This window comes from Solanum tuberosum, unplaced genomic scaffold, assembly GCF_000226075.1.
Source record: "Solanum tuberosum cultivar DM 1-3 516 R44 unplaced genomic scaffold, SolTub_3.0 scf00140, whole genome shotgun sequence".
Taxonomy (NCBI): Eukaryota; Viridiplantae; Streptophyta; class Magnoliopsida; order Solanales; family Solanaceae; genus Solanum; species Solanum tuberosum.
The window spans coordinates 1,055,040-1,077,401 of record NW_006239064.1 but is presented as its reverse complement, the minus strand read 5'-3'; the positions used below and the strand labels follow the sequence as shown (position 1 = coordinate 1,077,401).

General features: G+C 34.6%; 3 protein-coding genes across 11 annotated transcripts in view; 2 read left to right on the top strand and 1 right to left on the bottom strand.

Annotated features, from left to right (window-relative positions):
* The window catches only part of LOC102599073 (DEAD-box ATP-dependent RNA helicase 53-like), a 7,551-nt gene extending 5,951 nt beyond the window's left edge, over positions 1–1,600 (top strand). For 2 of the 7 annotated variants that reach the window (XM_006351931.2, XM_006351930.2), the window contains exons 8-9: positions 21–542; positions 1,172–1,600. In XM_006351931.2, coding sequence (XP_006351993.1) covers positions 21–502 — 482 coding nt within the window. In that variant the 3' untranslated portion in view covers positions 503–542; positions 1,172–1,600. Of the gene's footprint in view, positions 543–1,171 lie in introns of all 7 variants that reach the window. The other 5 variants (XM_015310739.1, XM_015310738.1, XM_015310737.1 and 2 more) reach the window with 5 other exon arrangements.
* Positions 1,601–2,724: 1,124 nt separating this feature from the next.
* On the bottom strand, positions 2,725–11,155 carry LOC102600051 (endoplasmic reticulum-Golgi intermediate compartment protein 3). Of its 2 annotated transcripts, none has more exons than XM_006351934.2 (12): positions 11,055–11,155; positions 10,463–10,584; positions 8,455–8,537; positions 8,291–8,366; positions 8,103–8,170; positions 6,559–6,643; positions 6,068–6,186; positions 5,822–5,905; positions 4,980–5,126; positions 3,996–4,104; positions 3,797–3,916; positions 2,725–3,096 (listed from the first exon to the last, which is right to left on the bottom strand). In XM_006351934.2, the coding sequence occupies exons 2-12, from the start codon at positions 10,548–10,550 to the stop codon at positions 3,023–3,025; spliced, it is 1,053 nt and encodes a 350-aa protein (XP_006351996.1). In that variant the 5' UTR covers positions 10,551–10,584; positions 11,055–11,155; the 3' UTR covers positions 2,725–3,022. The 2 variants fall into 2 exon arrangements, with proteins under 2 accessions (XP_006351996.1, XP_006351995.1); XM_006351933.2 differs by having other exon boundaries at positions 11,031–11,150.
* A 1,507-nt stretch (positions 11,156–12,662) lies between these two features.
* On the top strand, positions 12,663–20,814 carry LOC102600596 (WD repeat-containing protein 26-like). Of its 2 annotated transcripts, XM_006351935.2 has the most exons (6): positions 12,663–12,988; positions 15,438–15,506; positions 16,440–17,335; positions 18,573–18,674; positions 19,413–20,042; positions 20,426–20,814. In XM_006351935.2, exons 3-6 carry the CDS (start codon positions 16,538–16,540, stop codon positions 20,648–20,650), a joined length of 1,755 nt encoding a protein of 584 aa, XP_006351997.1. In that variant the 5' UTR covers positions 12,663–12,988; positions 15,438–15,506; positions 16,440–16,537; the 3' UTR covers positions 20,651–20,814. The 2 variants fall into 2 exon arrangements, with proteins under 2 accessions (XP_006351997.1, XP_006351998.1); XM_006351936.2 differs by lacking the exon at positions 15,438–15,506.
* The last annotated feature ends 1,548 nt before the right edge of the window (positions 20,815–22,362 follow it).

Below are 22,362 nucleotides of genomic sequence, written 5' to 3'. Positions count from 1 at the left end.
GTTCTGGTGGCTATGGAGAGGTGGAGGTCGTTCTGGTGGCTATGGAGGTGGAGGTCGTTCTGGTGGCTATGGAGGTGGAGGTCGTTCTGGTGGCTATGGAGGTGGAGGTCGTTCTGGTGGCTATGGAGGTGGAGGTCGTTCTGGTGGCTATGGAGATAAGAGCAGCAAGTTTGGTCGAGAAGGCTCTTCATCTTCTGTTCGAACAGGTGGATATGGTGCAACTGGTTCAGGAAGATCAAGAGGTGGCTTTAGTGGACCTAGCTCGGGCCGCTCAGGAAAGTTTGGTGGTGGTTCAGGAGACACACGAGGCTCAAAACGTTTGGGTGGTTTCCGTAACTTTGGTGATTTTGGAAGCTCCAAAAGTTCAAATCAGTCGACTAATTTTGCAGAAGAGTTTGGTTCAGGCCGTTCTAGAAGATTTGGAGATTCAGATTATGACCGAAACAACCGTTCTAGCCGTTTTGATGTCTTCGGAGATGACAAGGATAGTGGTGAATGGTGATCAGAGTTGGGGGAGGAACTATTTCCAACTCTGTTGCAAGGCAAGTTTCATTTTCCAATACATGTTGATACTTTAACTACTGAGCACAAAATGTTGAAAAGAAGATTAAAAAAAGTTTAGGATGTAACGCTCGTAGTGGGACTTTTTATTTTTGGGTCTGTCATGATGCACATATTGGAGGGATCATCCTTCCTAGAATAGTCTTTGGTAGTTGTGGGAAGCATGCTTTCAGAAAGACATAAAAACATCTTGCAACTGATGGATTTTTTCAAAGATACTGCAGTCAACTCACATTGGTTGATGAGACGCTATTAGAGCCGTGGACATATGCATGTGATTGTTTGAATACTATGCTGCATTTCATTGTACGTAGGAACAGAAAAATTAAGGGGGTGGGGGATATTACCATCAAATCTCTCTATAACATCATTTTTTCTGATATCTTTTTGGCTGCTATACGAAAAATGATGTTATACTGAACATATAATATAGCGCAACATGAAATATTGGTTCCACAAAAGCATGTGTATAGTGAAATGTTATAAGAGGTCTGACAGTATATTCGTGTCTGATGATCTGATAAATATCATGCTGCCTCCATCATCGGAGGCTCCCAAGGTTATAATTGAAGGATTATATTCTCACGTAATGGCTTTGGTTTTGGTTCAGGAGGCGTGGCCACTCAATAGATGACGGTGAAGATGAAACTCCGATATGTGAAGTATGTGTGTTGATTACCAGGTGCTGTAGAGTAGCAGCAGCTGCAGATGGTGATGCTACAACTCGTTACAGTAGAAAATAACACTTCAACATTCACTTGATCTCGAAAGGTACCTACATGCTATATGTAACCGATAGCTTACCAAGTTCTTACCATTGCTGGCGTTATGTTTCTTCGCTTTATGTTTATAATCTTTGATCTCAAGCTTGAAATGAATATTTTTTGCAAGAGATCATGTTGGTACTTGCTAGTAGTAGTGGTTGTAATGTTCAGTATAAATTTTGGACAAACCTTGACTTTATTATTAGGATGTATTGAATTGTTGAATCAACAGGTGAAAAGGCTTACAGTGGAAAGTATATTGTTTTTCTTTTGCACTTGGAAATAGTGATTCTTCTGAACTATTATTCCTAGTAGTGTTTTAAAAGGTGGGGCATGAGACGAGGCGTTTTAAAGGTGAGGTGTAAGCCTCGAGACATCATGGATCTTTAAATTTTTAATTTACAATATAATATAAAAAGTTGATAACATCAAATTATAAAAACACATCAATAGTTTGAAATAATTAAAAACATGATTAACTCATAGAAAATATAACTTCCCTTTTCCTTTTTCTGGGATGGGATACTTTTGGGCTTATTCCCTTGTAAATATTGAACCTCTTTTGTTTTTAATAAAATCAACTTTGGCTTAAAAAAATAAAAATAGAAAATATAACTTCCAACATGATTATATGATTATAAATAATGTAATGATATTAATATTATTATGAGATGCAAAAACTCTAGCATCTTAACTTTCTAATAATAAAAGAATTATTATTTCTAAAAATATTTTATTATTATACTATACAATTTAATCCCCTAAAAGAAAATACTCAATAAAACTTATTGGTATTATAATAAAACATCACTCCATCATGAATAAAAATAAAATTACTTTCAAATATAGCTAAATAATAAAATATGATAATTTTGATACATGACAAAAACATGAAGACCAATGATAAGTGAAAGTAAAATTTCGCTATTGTATTTTTAAAAGAAATGTTATGTAATATATAATCACTCTCAAAGTGTTTCGAAACACAACTTATTATTCGAGTTACTCTCAATCTTCTTATTTCTATAGATTAAAAAACTATTAAGTATCACTCATTTATTCAAGAATTATAAGACTCAACAATGTTAACTAAATGATTTAACACATAATTTGTATAAGATCTGTTAGGCAAATCCCTAGGGCGTAAGTCTTACGTAACTAAGCTCCAAACTTAAGTCTTGGGGCATTTTGCTATGGCCCCACTATAGATCGAGTCCTAACAGAGTCTTTTAAAACACTGATGCCTACTAATATGTTTGGAAACAATTTTTCTTTCTTTTCGAAGTCTCTTCATTTCTTTCAAATTTGATTTTTTAAAAATCTTTCTAAGAACATACATTAAAAATGCCCATCTAGAAGGAAAAGCTATAACTAGAAAGCTTCTCTTTTTGATAAAAGATATCAATATGTTGATTTATTTAGCTTTTCAGTTTTCAACAACTGAACAAAATTGCCAGCAAAATGTTTCATATTCCTAGGTTTTGTTACATGACCAATGAATAATACATTTTCTTCTGAAACAGCTAGAATAAACTTGTGTATTGTTCCTTCTAGTGCTACAAAAATCACTGGGGATAAAAAACAACTTGTTCAAAAACATGATGTTGATCTGCTTTGTTTGCTAAAGCTTTTGCCTAGTTCACCAGTTCTGCAATTCAGCTTTGCCTGAACATATCAGTAGTGCAATGACTCGACGTTTAGCGCACAATAGTTCTGCTGTTTTTCTTTGTAAAAGATTCAAGAATCTTGTACATCCATCCATCTAGCATGCCTATTACACACAACAAATATCAACATGTCAGTATGTTCGACTACATATTGAAGATTTCTGACAGGCTGAATAACAGTTGGATTTCTTCTGCAAGAAACAATTTGCGAGGGAAATGCCAGCCAAGAAAAAGACTTGAAGACGATATAAGCCAAAAACATCAAGTGGTTTGTCAATTCATAACCAGAAAGACTTCTTAGTAAGTGGTAATAAAGAGAAACTATCCCAATCCAAATCAGCATAAAAAATGGCATTGTACTTTGATAACAGGAAATGATATCAAAACCTAGTCACTTCCAGATGCTCTGGTCTATAAAGTATAGGCAAATGGTCAGAACAAAAACAAAGTTTAAACAGAGATTCCTTGCATGAGATCGGGGAAATAGAGAATCAAACACTTGCTTGAGACTATTGGAGAAGGATTTCCCCGTAGGAATTATCATAGTTCTTTATTTATGGGTAATCAGGAATAATAAAGACAAGCCCAAGACTTAAAATTTCTCACACCAGACATAACTCAACACTTTTCATGCACCTGGGAAAATGATTTTTCACTTCTTCACGGATATTCAAGTCAAGAGCCTTCGGTTCAATTAAATGAGGAACATTTCGACTAGAAGTGTGAAACAAATTAGCAGGGACTTATGGCTTATAAGGGGTTTTCACCTTTATTAAATCATACAGCGAAGTATTAAAGGCAAACCTGTCAAGGCAAATGTACCACCCAACACTGCACAGAGCCGAGTGATGAAGTGCAGAAAACTGCGACGTTCTTCTCTGATGGTCACGGTAATTGGTGACAGATCATATAAGAAGTATACAGCTGCATAAAGCGGCAAAAGACACTCAGTGAAAAATGAAATACAGCAAGAGGAAAAGGGAGAAGAAGAGCAGAGACTCACCTGGCCATGTCCGTTCAAAATCATGGATGGGAGAAAAGTACTCCGTTACAGAAAATTGATTAGTTGGTGAAACTTCTTTTGATATGTATCTATACTCAGTTGGAACAACCTACATGACAAAAACCAGAACGTAAAAATATGGAAGCACGAGAGCACATCCAAAAGAAAAATATCATTATGACTCGAGACTTATCTTCACAAGGAAATCCAATTAAGTAAACCTTGATGCATGTTTCAACTAATGTTTCTTGCCAACAGTGTTAGATTGTGTGAACCGTCTCATCTAGTCTAATCTTGTTATAAAGGAGACATACCTATTTCGACGCTACAACACACTTCCTCATGTCTTCATTTCTTACCTTTATCCGGACACATGGAAATAATTGTGTTGAGTGGCAGCAAGACTTGAACAAAGCCCTCTTTATTTTGTAAATTGTCCCATCTAGGAGTTCGAGTCGCTAGAGAGGAAACACTTTATTTGTTTATTATAGATTTGCCACCCTACATGGTTTAGAGCGGGTTGGCCTAGTGGAGAGGATCTTTAACCTCCAACCATGAGGTTACTGGTCCAAGGTCATCAAGGAATAAAAAAGTGGAAAAAGCCACTGCTGGCCCATGGGACAGGATTTCAAAATGAAGAACAAATTTGCTTTTTTTTTTCACACTGGTGGCCAACAATTGCAGATATTTAGCCTCGGTGAAGAACAAGATAATTAGGTCCCCACATTACAGGAAAAGAATATATCATACACCACAAAATAATCCAGACAAATTACAGAAGCATGCAGCCATAAATACAAGTTAGTTCTTTCTATCACATAAAGAAAGTTGCTCAAGTTTGTTCATTCCACCACTTTAAGAAAGTTGGTCAAGGCTCCTTATGTTTAAAAGGAAAAAAAGATAGAAAGAAAGAATGGTCAAGGCTATGTTGAAACACTCTATGCAATGTATTCAAAATAAAAACTAAATTAGATCTCCACAAACCTTAATGTAATATTTGAATGTGCCACTTGATCCACGCAGAATTCGTGATGTTCCATCTAGCGGGTTGTGAATACCTGGATATTTGGGCCCAAATGATAAATCATGGATGATATGGCTTACATTGACATGAGTGGACTTTTCAAAAATCTGCATTTTCAAAGGATGCAAATAAGAGTGAGCAAATACTCTGGAAGAAGAGAAACAGTAATACTTAAAGGCTATTCTCTGAACGCTGCTGTAAAATGCAGCCTTTGAGTAGAACTTCATGTACTTCAGAATATGGGTTAAAATAAAAATGAAAATCAGCTTCTGCACTCGGACCAACTTCAGAAATATGGTATTGCTAATTTCTCTAAACTTGTTTCACAAAATATTTAGAAACTCACTGTACAACTTCCTTAATGTGGTATTGCTAATTTCTCTATACTTTTTTCACAAACTATCATAGATCAAAAGACGAGCAAAATCAGAAAAGTAGCTTCAGCACAATCTTCCTTTTGTCATGCATAAGTTCAAAATAACTAGCAAGTTGGATTGAATCAGAGCTTTCACTTTACTTGAACCACCAATATATAACTTGATAGAACACCGGAAGCCGACGAAAAGAACTGTCTTAACTCTCCCACCTTTGGGAGGGTTATTGCCCTAGTTTCTTAGATGAACTCCTTTTAGCATCTTCCAATTATACCGCCCTAATTTCAAGGATCACAACTGCTTACACAATTTGACCTCATAGATACCTTAGAATGGGACAAAGTTCAATGCAATAGTGCATACTTTCCAACAGTTATAGTGTATTCCCATCAAATCTATAAAAATTATAAAATATCAACAGAGCTGACCATTTGAGCAACAAAAATGTTCATCCCATGAACGGATAGATGGAAATTCCCAGCAACCCTCTGGACATCTAAAATGCCATACACCTGCATGCAACAATGTCAGCATCAGTTGGTGCAACACTGCTATCGCTTAGTTAGCCAAAGTGGCAGCGTATTTTAGGCCCAAAGTGAAAAAGATAACGGGGGATGGGGGCGGGGGGAATGACAATACAAGAACAAGCATAATACAAAGCAACCAAAACATACCCTGCATCCTTCCCCATCAGCCAATGCTTGCTTAACCTTCTTGATCATATTTTGAGATTCTTCATCAATGCCCTGTAGATGGATCTTGTCTGAATCTTCATGATGTTCTTTGTGTGCATCTGGTAAAAATTGTTACTTAAAACCATGTTATCAATTTGTAGGAGATTAATACTCAGTTGTGTTATGCAAGCTAGATCACAAACTAATCAACTGATATATTCAAACAAATGGAATTTCTCAAGTTATTTGTGCTTTGTAAGTTGGATCCATTTATCCGATTCCAGAAAGAGAGAATTTGATAGAAGTCACTAAGGTCTAACCAAAGCTCTTTATATTTGTCAAGAAATTAACATTAACATGATCAACAGACAAGGCCACACTAAGCAGGTTCAAGGCAAAAGCATACCAGTGCACAACTTGGACTCGGATAAAGAGAAACAGAGAGTTAAGCTAATGCTACTACCCAAATGCAGAAGAACCAAATGCATTACCATGTTTATGAACTTCATGTTCCTTCTCAACAAGGTCTGACAAATACTCAGTGCCAGTGATATGGCCATCACTGTTCAAGCGAAGCTGCAAAAACTCTCAAACTTAATTGCCAAAAAAGGCATGAAAAAAAAAAGGATACGCCTGGGCATGCATACACTATAGAGTATAGATTGATTCTGAAAACAAATGCCAATTTGTAGACAAAGAAAATTGCAAATACTATAAACATGAAATAGAAGACAAATTGCAAATATCTTCATAATTTGCTTCAGTGTTACAAAGCTTGCAAGGATAAGTTCGCTTGACTAACAGAATGAAACTGGGAAGGTGTGGATGCCGAGGTACACCTATTCAGATTTGTAAGATTTAAGACTTCCAGAAGTTCTAGCCTGCTAATACCAAGTTAAGAATAGAAATGTTTGGTGAATTACACTGACATTCCTAATTGCCAGGTTACAACAAGAGACCAGGTAGGGAACTATAATAAGTGTCCTACATATTGTGAGGCATTACATTTTTTCTTGGGAAAACTACAGCAGAGTTGTAATTTACTAGTACAAGGCCTCTACCGCCTCTCTCATTTTCATAACTACACTACATCTCTTAAGCTTATAAGTTATTAGAAACCATCCACACAAAAAGTTTCTTGCTTAGTATTGCTAAAAGATCCTTAACACTTTTACGAACAATCTAGCTTACGAAGCTACTGACATAATATAAAGTTATAAGCCAATATGAACTGTTAACGGGAAATACAAGAAAAGTAAAAAGGTCAATTGTGATAAGTAATTTTGAAATTGTAGAGGAGGATAAGTAATTGTGACAAACTAGAATTGGCATCAAAGTATCTTACCCACAATCGAAACATGCATAAGCAGTGCTGCAAGTCATAACCATCAAAACTGGAGACATTGTATATTTGTTAAATTTTTTAGATGCCACTGTATAGTACCGATGACAAGATTGCAAGTTTTGGATACAATAAAGTCAAACCTCCCCCCCACCCCCACACACACACAAAAAAAGAAAAAGAAAAAGAGAACCAGTGACTAGATAACCAGTAAATTTAGAAATATTTCTTAGAAGAAAACAAACAAAAACTAAAGTGAAATCCAAAAATATAGTAAAAACAGAACAATCCTTTTCTTCTTCCATTTCCCTGACACGCTAAAAAAAGGTAGAAAAAGAATTGCTATATGACAAACTAGAAATAAAACTTATGTTTACAATACTTTTGACTGGGAAGGCACCAGAATAATTGTGTTGACTATTGTAGGTCTGATAACATTATAACAAATTGATTCATCCCATAAAACTTAGTCTATCTAAGGCATAAAAGTTTCTTTAACTAGAATCCAACAACATTAACATTATGATCCCAGCTTCTTTTTCATTTGAAACAGTAAGAAACACAATTTACTAAAACGCGCAACAATCTAACCATGTTATGCATTACCCTGTGCCTGTAGTACAAAACATTCTCGTTTAGTTTTCAGTTCAATGAGCAGCGAAATTTGTTCATTAGTCACAATAGACCAATTACCTTCCATATGTTTGTATCAAGATCTACTTCATGCTTCCCCGACATATCAATAGCATCCACACTAAGAACTACCAAAAAGAATAAATTGATCAACCGCTGAAACATTACGAAAAAAATATTAACAAAGAAAAGGCAAACAATTAAAATAAATAAAAAAATACGGACAGCAAGTAGAGAATATTGACTACCATCACAAGGTAGAGAGGGAAATGTCATATTTATGTGAATGGGAAGATTTTCTCCACGTCTCGAGTCTACAGACATCTGCACAGATGAAATTCACAGCACAAACTTCAAATGAGAGAGACTAAGCTAAACCTGAAGAAGATTTCATCAAATAGATGTAAACTACCTGATGAACAGTATATATATTAAGATAGTAACTCAGTTCATGCAAGAACAATGTTACCATAATTAGCAGCCCCACAATGGAAACTGGTAATTAAAAAGAAGAAAGAGTAAAGTTAGTAAAGGAATGAAACTCAAGTAAAATACAGACACAAAATAAGCGAGAAATATTCTACATGTTCATCCAAAAGTAATGCTAAATCGTGAAAATGTTAGAGAGAATTGCCTGTGATATGTCACAGTAAAGCTCGGGTAAAGGTAACACAGATAACACACAAATATGTAGCGTTAAGCACCAATCAAGTAAAGATCAACTTCACTTTTCATCCACATAAATAGTATGGCATTCACCATCAATAGGTTGCATCCTCGTAAACTGTTACTTGCAAAATAGCTATCTTTTTCTATTATTAACATTCCAATCATCATGAAAATATGAGAAAAACAATTGGGGAGGGTGGCAGATAAGGAGTGGAAGTTCTGCTATTCAACAATAATCAAGTGTCATGGTCATCTAGTGACTAAGAAAAGCCAGTAATTCAAATATCTAATACTCTCATCTGTAGAACATGAAAAGTTACATATCAAACGAGTTCCAATAACTGATGAATAAATCTACCTAAAATCAGCTAAAACATCTCCAATATCTAACTGATTTTCTCATTCTTTTGGGATTAGCTTCCTCAATTGATGTTCCAAGGATTGCGTACTGGAATCAACCCAATAGCTCAGAAGTAAGTGGTTCCATACACCATATCCATCGAATAATCCTTTGGCAAGGAATCTGTGGAGGAAAATCGACAGTAGACCAAGAACAAGGCCAAGTGCTTGTGGGACAAGGCCATATGGTTTCTACTTTCTAGTAGGAGGAATGAGTTTGAGAAATTAGAAAGTAAAGTGCCTGAATTTCAAGGCAATACTCTAGATAATAGAGAGAACAATTGATGAACACATCATTCGCCTATTCTCCACAACTATCAGGCATGCACCTCTTCAAACCAATATCAACCAAAACTCCATATACTTGATGAAGATGGAAAGTGTAATTAAGAATTAAACCCATCCTCTAACAATGAGCCAAGAGTGTACTAAATAATTGTTGGATTTAAGTTTTAATGTTTTGCTATGAGAATATTTTGTAGAATAAGAGTAGTCACAAATCATGTCATCTGAATTATATTATCAAAAACTAAAGAACCAAAGAGAAAGAAATCAAAGATGGCCAAAGCATAAAGGTGAAACTGTAACTAACACTCACAAGGATAAATAGAACTTTTCAAGACATTTCGTTTCTGAACAGCAATCATACAAAGAAAAAGGTTACTACTTTATTCGAAGGCTTAAAATGTTCTCTTACAATCATTTCCTAAGTTTGATGATCACATAGAAACTAGCTCGTGATCATCCAAATAAATACAAAACAATTCCTAGGTTCCCACATAAAGTGAATAGAAGAGTAAGACTGAATACATGGAATTGATCACTTATGAGTTATGCCTCTATGTGAATTCTAGAACAAGCCCATTACAGTAAAACCAGTTAAGAATGCAGAGAATCAATCAACTATGCCTCATTCTCACATTAGTTAAGGTTGACTATAAGATTCCTCTCTATTCATTCCACTCACAAAGGTAAATGAAACCTTTCAAGACTTTTCGTTTTTGATCAATTATGCCTCAATCCCAAATTGGTTGGATCAGCTGTATGAAGACGTGGAACCAACCACTAATATTGTCTACATCACATCCCTTGGGATGCGACCCTTACCCGAACACTGTTAATGCGGGATGCATTGTACACCAGTCTGTCCTTTTTAGCTATATGAATTCTAGATGCAAGCCTATCTCATTAAAAACAATTACGAACGGATAGTGAGAATCAATAAACTATTCCTCATTCTCAAATTAGTGAAGGTTGGCTATAGCAATCATCTCTATTCATTCCACTTAATGCAGGTCCATTTCGTAAACCAAAAAAAAATCACAAAAATAAAAAGGACTAAGATCAAATACCGAAGGCGCCAAACTTGGTTTTCTGCAACAAATGTTCTTCAGCTCGCGGAAATGCATCAATAGCTCTTAATGCTTGCTTCACACCCATTTTTTTTCTCCTTTATTTCCAAGATTTGATAATGCTGTTCCAAATGTATCAAATTTAAAAAATCTTGAAGTTGAAAAACACAAGAAATTCATAGGCTTTCATATTTTATTTTAAAAAAAATGGGGGTTGGGATGGGAAATCAGGAGGGGAATCAAACTTTCACCAACGAGGTGAAAATTAATGTAGTCAATCAACTGAGCTACTAAGATTTTCCCGAGCTTTCATATTTATCCATCAATCAACCAATCAATTTAACAAATGAAACATCCATTAATTATTATTTTTTGCTCTAATCAACCCCAATTCATTCAAAATCCCAACTTTACTTGTAATTAACTAGTCATTTTGCTAAAATTAAACCCAATTTAGGAAACAAAGCTAAAATTCATCATTTATAAGAAATCGAAACGAATTACACATAATCCAAAAAATGAATTAGCTTTACCCAATGCCCTGCTACATTTTAGAGAGAGAAAGTACCTATAATGTAGAGAGAGAATGTACCCGGAAAACGAGATTCCGATCTCCGGCGCTTCTCATAAGAGGAAACAATAGAAGTCCGACGGAAAATAAGAAATTACGATAAAGACAGATTAAAAAGGTAACATAATTTTGTTGACTACTTTCTAGCTGCTATTTAATACTGTTCACTTTTACGTGTTCACTTTTAAGTTCGTTTTGGTACGAGAGTAATTTTATACTTAATTGAATAAAAATCACGAATATTTAGTTTGAATTAGTTACTATTTCATATTATATTGATCACACAGTCAAAATAAAATAACTCATATCGAAATAACTTGTTCCCACTTTTCTAACCAAACAACAAGATGAATTAACAATCTTGAAAATAACTCATTTCGAAATAACTTATTTTCTAACCAAATAAATAAATTTCATTTTTTATCTTGCTTTTACTTTAGTTTTTTATATTCGGTTCATTTTTTTTTAGTTAAGATTTTGATATAAGTTCTTTTAAATATATTTTTATTTTAATAAGATATAATAAGTATTTAATATTTCTTTCTAGAAAATATAAAATATAAAATATAAAAAGAATCATGACATTATATTAAAATATACTCCTAACATTAATAAAAATAAAAGTTATGAAATGCATAAATCAAACCAGAAATAATGAAAATAAACGTAATTTAAATTAAGTCATACTCCCTCTGTCCCTAATTACTTGTCCACTTTTGAATTGACACACCTATTAAGAAATTAATTAATGACATAGCGAATTTACCATTTTATCCCTATTAATTATGAAGTGGATGAAAAGTTTTGCATTTTTCAAAGTAATTAGTCATTTAATTGAGGGTATAATAGGTAAAAAAAATTTGTCCTTTCTTGATTTGTCAAAATGGACAAGTAATTAGGGACAACTATAAAAGGAAAAGTGGACAAGTAATTAGGGACAGATGAAGTATTATTTAAAAGGGAAAATGGACTGAAAAATACTACAACTTTGACCGAAATTGTTGTTACGATACCAAACTTTATGGATGACTTTTTACCCCTGCACTATTTAATAGTGTATTTTAAATGTATGTTTATGCCCACGTGGACACATTACTATTTATAATGATGCAATATTTATGATGTCAACGTGGACACATATATATACCTTTAAAATATACTATTAAATAGTGCAGAGGGGTAAAAAGTCCTTTTCAAAGTTCGATATCGTAACAACAATTTCAGTCAAAATTTGAGTATATTTCAGACTTTTTTCCCTATTTAAAATCGAGAAAAAAGATCTCCACGTATATTATTGATTTTGTTTGATTTTAATTTGACTTCTTAATTAATATCAAATTAAACAAATTATAACTTCTTTTTTTTAAATATCAAACTAAATTACTAATCTCTTTATTCCAATTTAATTTAATTTTTTGATTTTCTTCAAACATTTCTATCAAAATTTTATTTATTTTAATATTCATAAGTTACCGTGATTATATATCTAATAAAATTTCATACGTAAAGTTTGAGAAGATAGAATATTTTACACACTTTATCTTTATTTTATAAAGATAGAGAGTTTGTTTTCCAGTAAAATAAGAAAACATAGCAAAAATATATATACTAAAAATAAATTAAGTCACCTTCTCCACCATTTTTCTTCACAACAATATGCCCTTCAACTAAAACCGCCATTAACAAAAGCTTCGAACAGTCAGTCATATTTCTCTTTTATTTTTTTTAATTTTTTTTGTATTACCTCTTTAAATCCATATTTTGGTTACTCATCTAAATACCGAGAAATAAGAGGGAAAAGTACAATTTTTTATAATTTTTTTAAATAATTTTTTTTTGGTTTTGGGTAATATCCATTACAAATTCAGTTTTTTTTTTCTCTTTTTGTATACCCATTTTGATCTGAAGTGTTAATTAATTTCTGGGTGTTGAAGATTTCAAGCGAATCTATTGTGGTAATATTATTTTTTTGATATTTATTTGTGTTTTGTTTGATTCTTGATTTATTGATATTGGGAGTTTGGTGTAACTGTAAGTATTTATTATATGTTTGAATTTATTCATTGGAAGTTAATGATTATTTGTCATTTGGCTTTTTATTTATTTTTCTAGTTGATTGATGTAATCTGCATATCAATTAAAATGATTATGCTTTTGAAGAACTTAAATACTGCTTTTTATGCTAATTTCGAAGTTTATGAGTTTGTATATAGTAAAATGTGTTTCTGTATTAGCTTGGGGACAAAAAGTTTACTCATTGTCATAGATATGGGATTGAAGGGAGCGAAATGGATAGAGACGATTCATAAAGCCGATCCTTTTTAGTTCAGGATTGAGGTGCAATAGTCAATTAAAGTCTTTTCCTAGCAGCTGATTATAGGTTCACGTGAACCAGTAGTTTTTGCTAAGATGACTACAACAATATACTCAGTATAAATCCCATAAAGTGGAGTCTGGGGAGGGTAGAGTGTACGCAGACCTTACCTCTACCTTAGAGGTAGAGAGGTCGTCTCCGATAGACCCTTGGCTTAAGGGATAGCTTCTGCTAAGACTTTATATAAATATTAAAATCTACTAAAATATTTATAGTGATAGCTTAAGGTCGTTATAGGAACCATAAATTTCAAATCTTGGTTCCGTCTCTGGTAGTTGATTTACCTTAATGAACTAGAAACTACAATGTGTTGGCCTTTTCTGACCATAGATTGCATTAAGTTTAATGAAGTGAACACTTAGTTCCAGATTGAGGCATAATAGTTAATTAAAGTCTTTTCCTAGCAGCTGACAAGAGTGGATTTAGAGGCTAATCTTGGTTCCGCCTCTAGCAGCTGATTTACCTTAATGAACTAGACATTACAATGTGAGGGCCTTTTCTGACCATAGATTGCACTAAGTTTGATGAAGTGAACACTTAAATCTGTTGTTGGATTGTTTGGTTAGTTACTTATCAAATTTCTATAGTTGGATCACTAGCCGTAGTAGTTGCTGGTGTGGATTATGTTTATGACCTTCAAGTGGAGTGGAAGTTAAGTTATTTAGCATGCGATACTAGATGCAACTGGAAATTAGAGGAGCATAACTATTGAAAATTAGTCATTGTTGATCATTGTTGCAAACATAAATTGACACATACAAAAGCCTAGTCTAGATGATCTCATATTTTTAAAGAGGCGGCACAGACACTTCAACTTGGTATCAGAGGAAGCAGTGGTCATGAATTCAAGTCTGTCTGGCACTCGCAAATAAAACATGTTTTTACCTACTTGGCCTAAGAAAAAAAAATCATGTCTACCCATGATTGACCGTGTTGCAGGCTTTATTGAAGAAAAAAAAGGAAAATGTCCTCTCTCTAATAGGTTAAGCTTCTAGATGACATTCAACCATTTCTAGAAGACATTTAACCTTTTCTGCTCAAAACTATTCAACAGAATTTTGTGCATGATGTAGGGTATGGCTTTAGTTGTGCAGCATTTAGGGAAATTGATTCTGTTGTGCTGTCAACTCGTGTACAGTTCTGCATTTCAAATGAGAGAGATATTGTTATTTACTCCAGCTCATTGTGGGTGTATTTTGTGTCCTCAAGTCATTCTTTGCATGGGCGGGCTAGACTCTTGTCAGTCGCTATGCAATGACCTAACAAGTTGACAGTGGCTAATGAACTTCGGATGTTTACTTTAACTATACTTTTAAGATAGATAGTTCAACATCTTGGAAACTTAAGCATCAATTAGCCCTACTGAGAGGATATGAAGTGAGGAAGAGACACTGATGACAAAGTTTGATGAAAGTATAACTTGTGTGTTTGTGTGTGTGCAGACACGCACTCAAACACATGCCTTAGTTTTGTATTCCCTTGTAGGGTCAGGAATTGAAGTTTGTTTAATTGTTGCTAGTTTCTTATTCTGGCTTGGTAGGCAGCAATAGCTGGGAATGCTACCTGTTTGGGGCTGATAACCAAAGGCTGATTATGTATACAAAAAAGAGTGAAGGATTATGTATGAGAACTTGTTCAAGATGGAAGAAAAGAAAAAGTAATAAAAGAATCTATGTATTGAACTTTATCCCAAAAAGGAAAAAATAATCTATGTTGCCGAACTAAATTAGAAAAAAAGAAGAAGAGTGATATTAGAAGTGGGCTTTTCATTTTACGTGGATTTGTGGAAGGAAGGAAATATGTAAGTTGTTCAACAGTTCGATATTTATATTTGGATAATTTTTTTTAAATTATGAAATCTGATAAAAAGGGAAACTTGAACATCCAATTTACGCTAGTTCTTGATTAAGCATTTAATTCAGTCTCTCCCCACCCTCTTTTTTTCTCCCGTTTTGCCTTCATTGGTGTTTGAATACAATATTGTAACCTTGTTTATGGATATTTTTCTCTTGTTATTGCTTTGTACATAGGTCTCACGCTCTTGACATTCAATTTGGGCTTCAGCAAGAAGAACAAATTTGTATTAGAAACAATTTCTGGTATGTCACACGGTCAAGAAAAGTTGTTTGATCTTTTAACGGCATTTTACTTAGTGAATCTCCTTAATTGCAAACTTCTGTGGGGTTAGGCGATGGTGGGGAGCTCTTTGCCAATTGTAACTGGCAGCATTGGATTGTTTTGAGCTATGTTACTCAGACTCTTCAAAATCCTTGCCGCACCCGTGTTGGCATGACATGGGTGTGGGATCCACACTTGATTTGCTTAACTTACCTTGGGTGCTTTGACTACATCTATGACCGAGAAGTACAGATTGATTAGGTATTTGGCTCGATTTTTGGGTTTATAGCATATATACGTAGTTACATAAAGCATGAGAATGCTTTGCTATTACACGAGATATTTTACAAATAAAAACTATTAGGTGTTTATAAAGAATTAAATTGTATTAGTTTCAGTGTCATAGCTTTAATTAATCGAGATGTATACTTTGTATGTCATAGTATACATTTATTGTCCATACTCCAGCACCCATATTCACATTCAAATTAGTGACCCCGAATCTCAAAACTTATGTGATGAAGAATCTGACCTTTAGATTCACACCCGTATTGGATATCCACACCCAAGTCCGAGCAATTTAAGTTTTGAGAGTGCATTCAACAAAAATGTTTAGTATAAAATAGATTGAAGATGATGTGAATGTGAGATGACTTTTAACCTATACTCTTGTTAAATCAGTTTGTGTCTTTCACCTCTCCCTCTCCGTCCCTGTCTCCCTCTTCCTCTACCTCTACCTCTACCTCTCCGCACCGATCTCCCTCTTCCTCTACCTCTCCGCCTCCGTCTTCCTCTCAATTTCATTTTCATATCTTCGATTCATTAAAGCAAGTAATCCTCTACTTAAATTTTTCTTGTTATGCTCTTTACAACTTTATTGATTGTATGTTCTTTCCTTTCCTGGTGTTATGCAGGTAGTCGTGTTTTTTCCTTTGAAGGATTGAGATCGTGATCTCAACTCTCAGATCTGTTTATGCATCTGCTGTTACATATGGGCTGAGATATATATTTCATGGGAGGTGCAGAGGATGATGAACCACTCTCAAAACGTGTGAAAGTATCATTTGGAGAATCAGCTGATCATTCGAACGGGATATTTCTTAGGGATCCTGCAAGTTTCCCATTGAGTGACTTGATGGTTCGTCCTCTGGAATTTCAAGGGGACGATGAGATTGTTGGTAGAAAAGGAGTAGTCAAGAAAGTTGAATTAGTTCAGATCATAGCCGAGGCGTTATATTCTCTTGGCTATAAGAAGGCGGGGGCGCAGCTAGAGGAAGAGTCAGGAATACCTTTGCACCCCTCTTTAGTAAATTTATTTATGCAGCAAATCCTTGATGGGAGATGGGATGAAAGTATAGCCACATTGCATAAAATTGGTCTTGTGGATGAAAAAATTGTGAAGTTGGCATCTTTTATGATACTGGAGCAGAAGTTCTTTGAACTGTTAGACAGAGAAAAAGTCATGGATGCTTTGAAGACATTGAGGACTGAAATTGCACCTCTTTGCATAAATAGCGATAGAGTCCGCAATCTTTCGTTGTGCATTCTATCACCTTCACAACAGGTTGTCTCTGGGGAGTCAGGTCCAGAAATAATGAAAATAAAATTAAGGACAAAACTACTAGAAGAACTGCAAGGACTGTTTCCCACAACAGTCATGCCTCCCGAAAAAAGATTGATCCATCTGGTTGAACAGGGGCTTGAATTTCAACTGGGGTCTTGTTCTCTTCACAACTCATTAATCAATGACATGTCGTTGCTCACTGATCACCATTGTGGAATAGATCAGATTCCATCTCAGACTTTGCAGGTTAGATCACATTTGAGTCTTGATACTTGTTTAACCTGCAAGCATTATCATTCCAGGATTGGTTGTCAGTTAATTGCATTATTAATCACCTAATAACTTATTCCATCTGTGTTTAAGTTTATATATCAGTGACAGGTCTGAGGTGATGTGTTGATGAAGTTTCGAGTTTGTGCTTTCTATTGTGTAAACTTTTGGTTATTCCATAATTAATTATGCTATCATTGTGTCAATTGTGTTTTTCCTATATTTTATTCAGCAAAAGTACAAGTATGTGTATAAGGGTATCACTGTGGTGCCTCAATTCAAGCTTGTATTGTAAAATTATACTATAATCAGGAATAAGTAGAATTTATCCAGTTTCATCTACTCTAGACCTCTTTTGTGTCTGTGATAGAAGTCTAGGCATATTGCTGTCTTCCCAACGATAATCCTTTTACAATACTGTAATATCCCTTCCTTGCCTTTGCTGGAATGGAGGGAAAATGTGAAGTCTAAGATTCATATAGTAAACAACATGTACAGTGTCAATAGATGAGAACTACACAGTTATTCCACTATAGTGTTCTTCTCCTTCATTCTGTCAATTTGGATTCATCTTTTAGACGTTCTAAATTTGAATGAGACCTGTGGAAGTGGGTTATTGATTATCTTCCGTAGATATCAAAAAGAAAGTATGCCCATGTATTTCCCTGTCCTTGAGAATGATGCAGAAAAGTTTGATATGTGACGACTTGGTTTGAGTTTTTCTTGTAGTGTCCTTGTATAGAGCTTGATTGCATATATTCCTCATACACAGGCTTTTTTTCCTTCTTTTAACAATGATATCATTGACTTGACTATGATTGGTAGAAGGGCTTAGATCCTTTTTTTGGTTGTTGAGAATGAAGGGGTTTAGATCAATTATTAAAAGCTGAAAGTAAAAGAAATAACAGAAGGGTTTTTTTTTTTGATTTGCACCGGGTGTCCGAGTCTCTTTGAGCCCCGACTAATCCCGGGGGTGCACAGGCCCTCGGCAAGGAGTTTCCCGCAAGTGCACCACGGTTAATTCAGGTTTTACCCAGTCCGATGGCCCTCAGAAATTGTTTGCACCCAGTGGGTTTCGAACTTGAGACCTTGAAAGGGAGCAAACCCCAAGGCTCAAGTCAATTGCCAGCAGGCCAACCCCTGAGGGTTTAACAGAAGGGTTTGTTGATCACGTTGAGCTCTAATCCTTTCTTCATTGTTTGTCGTGCACCAGATTTTAGAAGGACACAAAGATGAAGTCTGGTTTTTGGAGTTCTCTCATAACGGGAAATACCTAGCCTCGTCATCTGCGGATTGTTCAGTAATTATATGGGAGGTAAGTTGAAGTGCTATTAAATATTGCTCAATAGATTTTTGCTTTATCAAAAGTCATCTTGTCTATTGCTTGTCATATCCTCTATTAATATATTTTTAATTGAACTTTTCTCCATTGTATTTCTTCTCTCTTTGCACCCGATGCCATAATTTTCTTGCATGACCTTTATCTTTTTCCTTTAACTAATAATTTCAGAAAAAAATAGCACTGTTTTTGCTTCACTTTTCCATGCAGTGCCACAAATGGAATGTTTCTTTTTTGTAGATTCCACTGATGTATCTTTAGTATGACAGTAGAAAGTCCTTCGTCCATTTCCATAACTGATAAACCTTTAGAGAGAGTAGCTCCTCTTCCTCTCCAGAACTCTAACAATACCAACTTCTTTCTTTTTCATCATCACACTAGCTATCTTTCCTAATTCCTTTCTGAGTGTCTTCTTTCCCATGTTAGTCTTAACGAGATAACCATATCCTCAGCTATTTTTACCAATACATCTTTATGATTAAGTCTTGCTTCCCAAATGATTCCCAGTTCATTCATATTTTATCTATCCCACAATACCATTTAAACATTGTGTAACATTCATTCTCTGACCTAAAGAATCCTATTATAGGTATATATGATTTTACAGTTCAGAGAACAAGGGAAAAGTGAGCTATTATTGCTGAAAATATGAATTTTAATGGTAGATTTGACTGACGATTTAAGTTCACCTCTCAATTATTTGCCCTTTTGCAGGTGAAGTTTGATGGAAGGTTATGCTTGAAGCACAAAGTTCTTGGTCATGAGGAACCTGTGTGCTTTATATCATGGAGCCCTGATGACAGTAAGCTTCTCACCTGTGGAGTGGAAGAGGTTGTTAGACTGTGGGATGTAGACTCCGGTGAGTGTATACATCTTTATGAGAAAAATGGTCTTGGTTTGATTTCGTGTGGATGGGCTCCCGATGGGGAAAGGATATTTTGCGCTGTTACTGACAAAAGCATTAGCATGTGGGATCTTGAAGGGAAAGAGCTGCAGTGTTGGAAAGGCCATCGGGTTACTAAAATAGCTGATTTGGGGATAACAAGTGATGGGAAACACATGGTCTCTGTTTGTAAAGATAATGTGATACTGTTAGTTGGATTGGAATCAAAAACAGAGCAAATAATTCTAGAGGATGAAGTAATAACTTCATTTGTATTGTCCGCAGACGGTAGATACATATTGATAAGTCTGTTAAATCAAGAAATCCATCTTTGGAGTATAGATGGGATTATAAAACTCTTACACATCTATAAAGGCCATAAGCAAAAACGCTTCATCGTAAGGCCTTGCTTTGGTGGACTTCGTCAAGCTTTCATCGCCAGTGGAAGTGAGGATTCACAGGTACTTATTTCGTTGATTGAGAAGCCAAATCTTTTTGTTAGTATGATTTGTACGCTTAGTTGAAGATTCAAGCAATTTGACAATTCTACTGTCATCAAATTAGACAGGCATCTTTTAAGATGGTTTTTGACCGCAAATGCATCTTTTTCATGACCAGAATAGAAACTTCCTTTTTCTACATCAGGAATACGGTAGTTGTGTTTTTGACCCTTCGCTCTTTTTTATTAACAATCAAATGTAAGGTTCAAGATCATCCCGTGACAGCGTCCTGCTTTTTTTTTTCTTTGTTTATGCTTTGACATCTTTATTGTCGTGGAAAGAATACTTTCTTAATGTTATATCCAGGGGAGAGAAATTGATCTTGATCTAATACCGTATTTCAGATATATATATGGCACAGATGCTCACAACAACTCCTCGGGAAGTTAGCTGGACATACTGGGACTGTCAACTGTGTTAGTTGGAACCCAGCAAATCCTCATATGCTGGCATCAGGAGGTGATGATCGGACCATTCGCATATGGGGCTTGAATCCTGCAAACGTGATGAAGCACAATGACGAGGGAGCTGTAAGTAATGGTGTGAACGACTGCAATTGCAGAACGTGAAGTCTTGGAGGTGAATTAGCGAGTGAGTCGTTACAAGATTTCTCTCCATAACCAGTTGCTTTCGATGTATAATCTCTTACATCATTAAGCTAAACATTTGAGACAAACAAGAATGTACAATTTGCATTCAGTCCAGAAATAAATGTTGAACTTCTCCATCTCTCTCTCTTTTTGGTTGATTTCCTATGGGTTCCTGTTGTTGTTACTGCTTATGTCTTCATAAATGTCGTGTTTTTGCTTTTCGTGAGCCGAGGGTCTATTGTAAACAACCTCTCTACCTGTCAAGGTAGGGGTAAGGTCTACGTACATTCTACCCTCCCAAGGTCTGCGTATATATATATATATATCAATTATTTGATTGGGCTGCTATTGACTTGGGTTTTAACCTAATTCAAGTCGAAGAAACTTATTCCAGTGTTCATCTACTTTCAATTTCCTCAACTTCGCCAGAGCCATCTGGTATGGAGGGATAGAAATATGATTTTTTTTGGTATATACTCTCAGTTAGGGGAGTTCACGGTTTGGATAAAAACCGATCCAAACCGAAAAACCAAACCAAATCGATAAAAATAAAATCGATTTTATTTGGATTTGGTTTGGTTTGGTTTTAGATTTTTGAAAACCGATAGTATTTGGTTTGGTTATGGTTTATTCAAAAAAACCGAAGAATAACCAAACCGAACCGATGAATTATATACATATATTTTATTAATATACATACTTAATATATTATTTTTATAAACAATTTTAAAGATCTTATACATATTTTCATTAAAATTTCTTTATAATTTACTTATTGAAAGCAAAAATGCCCAAGATGAAACATTTATCTTATTGATTTCATGTATATGAGTGTCTATATCAATTCTTTGTGGGACTGAAAATGTTATTGTCTCTTCCTTCTAGGCCAATATAGTGAATTTTAAAGCTTTATTGATAGTAAATTTAGTGATTGAAAGTTTTACTAATTTAAGTCATTCTAACTATTTTTCGTTTTGAATGGATTGTTTTCACTTTTTTCACATTTTAAATGAATTGTTTCTTTTATTTTTGTGTATGGTTAATAACCGAATAACCGAACCAAACCAAACCGATACCGATAATAACCAAACCGATAAATGTATATTGTATTTGGTTTGATTTGGTTTTAATAATTTTAAAACCGATCAAGTTGGTTTGGTTTTGGTTTTGACCAATAACCGATCCAAACCAACCCGTGAACACCCCTACTCTCAGTTTAAAATTTTATCAGTCAATTTCAGATGGGCGTGTCCAATCAGAAACATTTTGAACGTATGTTTTTCTAATTGAACGTCGTCCAATGAAAATTGACTGATTTATAGTAGTATAAGTTAGACACAATATCTATATTTGGTTTACCATCACATGAGAACATCATGATCAGTATCGAAACAAGAATTTTCATTTAAACGTCGAGATTTAGAATATAAAGAAGTAAAGATACAAAAAAGGCAAAGGTGAATATTTCAAGGATTAATTACCTAACTACATATCCTTTTCTACCATATTTTCTATTATTCCCTACCATTTCCAAAAATTACAAAAATCCTTTTTTTCCATAATTTCTCTTACTTTTCCAGATACATCACCCCAAGATTTATTTTTCCTTTTTTCACGCCTAAAATCGCGTATCATCAAATTATCTTCATCACTCTATTTTTGAATTTCAAATCTTTTCTCTTTCTGATTTA

Coding starts and splice junctions, on each gene's coding strand:
- LOC102600051 (XM_006351934.2), bottom strand. CDS start 10,550: ATGGGTGTGAAGCAAGCATTAAGAGCTATTGATGCATTTCCGCGAGCT. Junction 8,171..8,290: donor TCCCTCTCTACCTTGTGATG/GTAGTCAATATT, acceptor TCTTTTTGGTAG/TTCTTAGTGTGGATGCTATT. Junction 6,187..6,558: donor ACATGAAGTTCATAAACATG/GTAATGCATTTG, acceptor AATTTTTACCAG/ATGCACACAAAGAACATCAT.
- LOC102600596 (XM_006351936.2), top strand. CDS start 16,538: ATGGGAGGTGCAGAGGATGATGAACCACTCTCAAAACGTGTGAAAGTA. Junction 17,336..18,572: donor TTCCATCTCAGACTTTGCAG/GTTAGATCACAT, acceptor GTCGTGCACCAG/ATTTTAGAAGGACACAAAGA. Junction 18,675..19,412: donor GTTCAGTAATTATATGGGAG/GTAAGTTGAAGT, acceptor GCCCTTTTGCAG/GTGAAGTTTGATGGAAGGTT.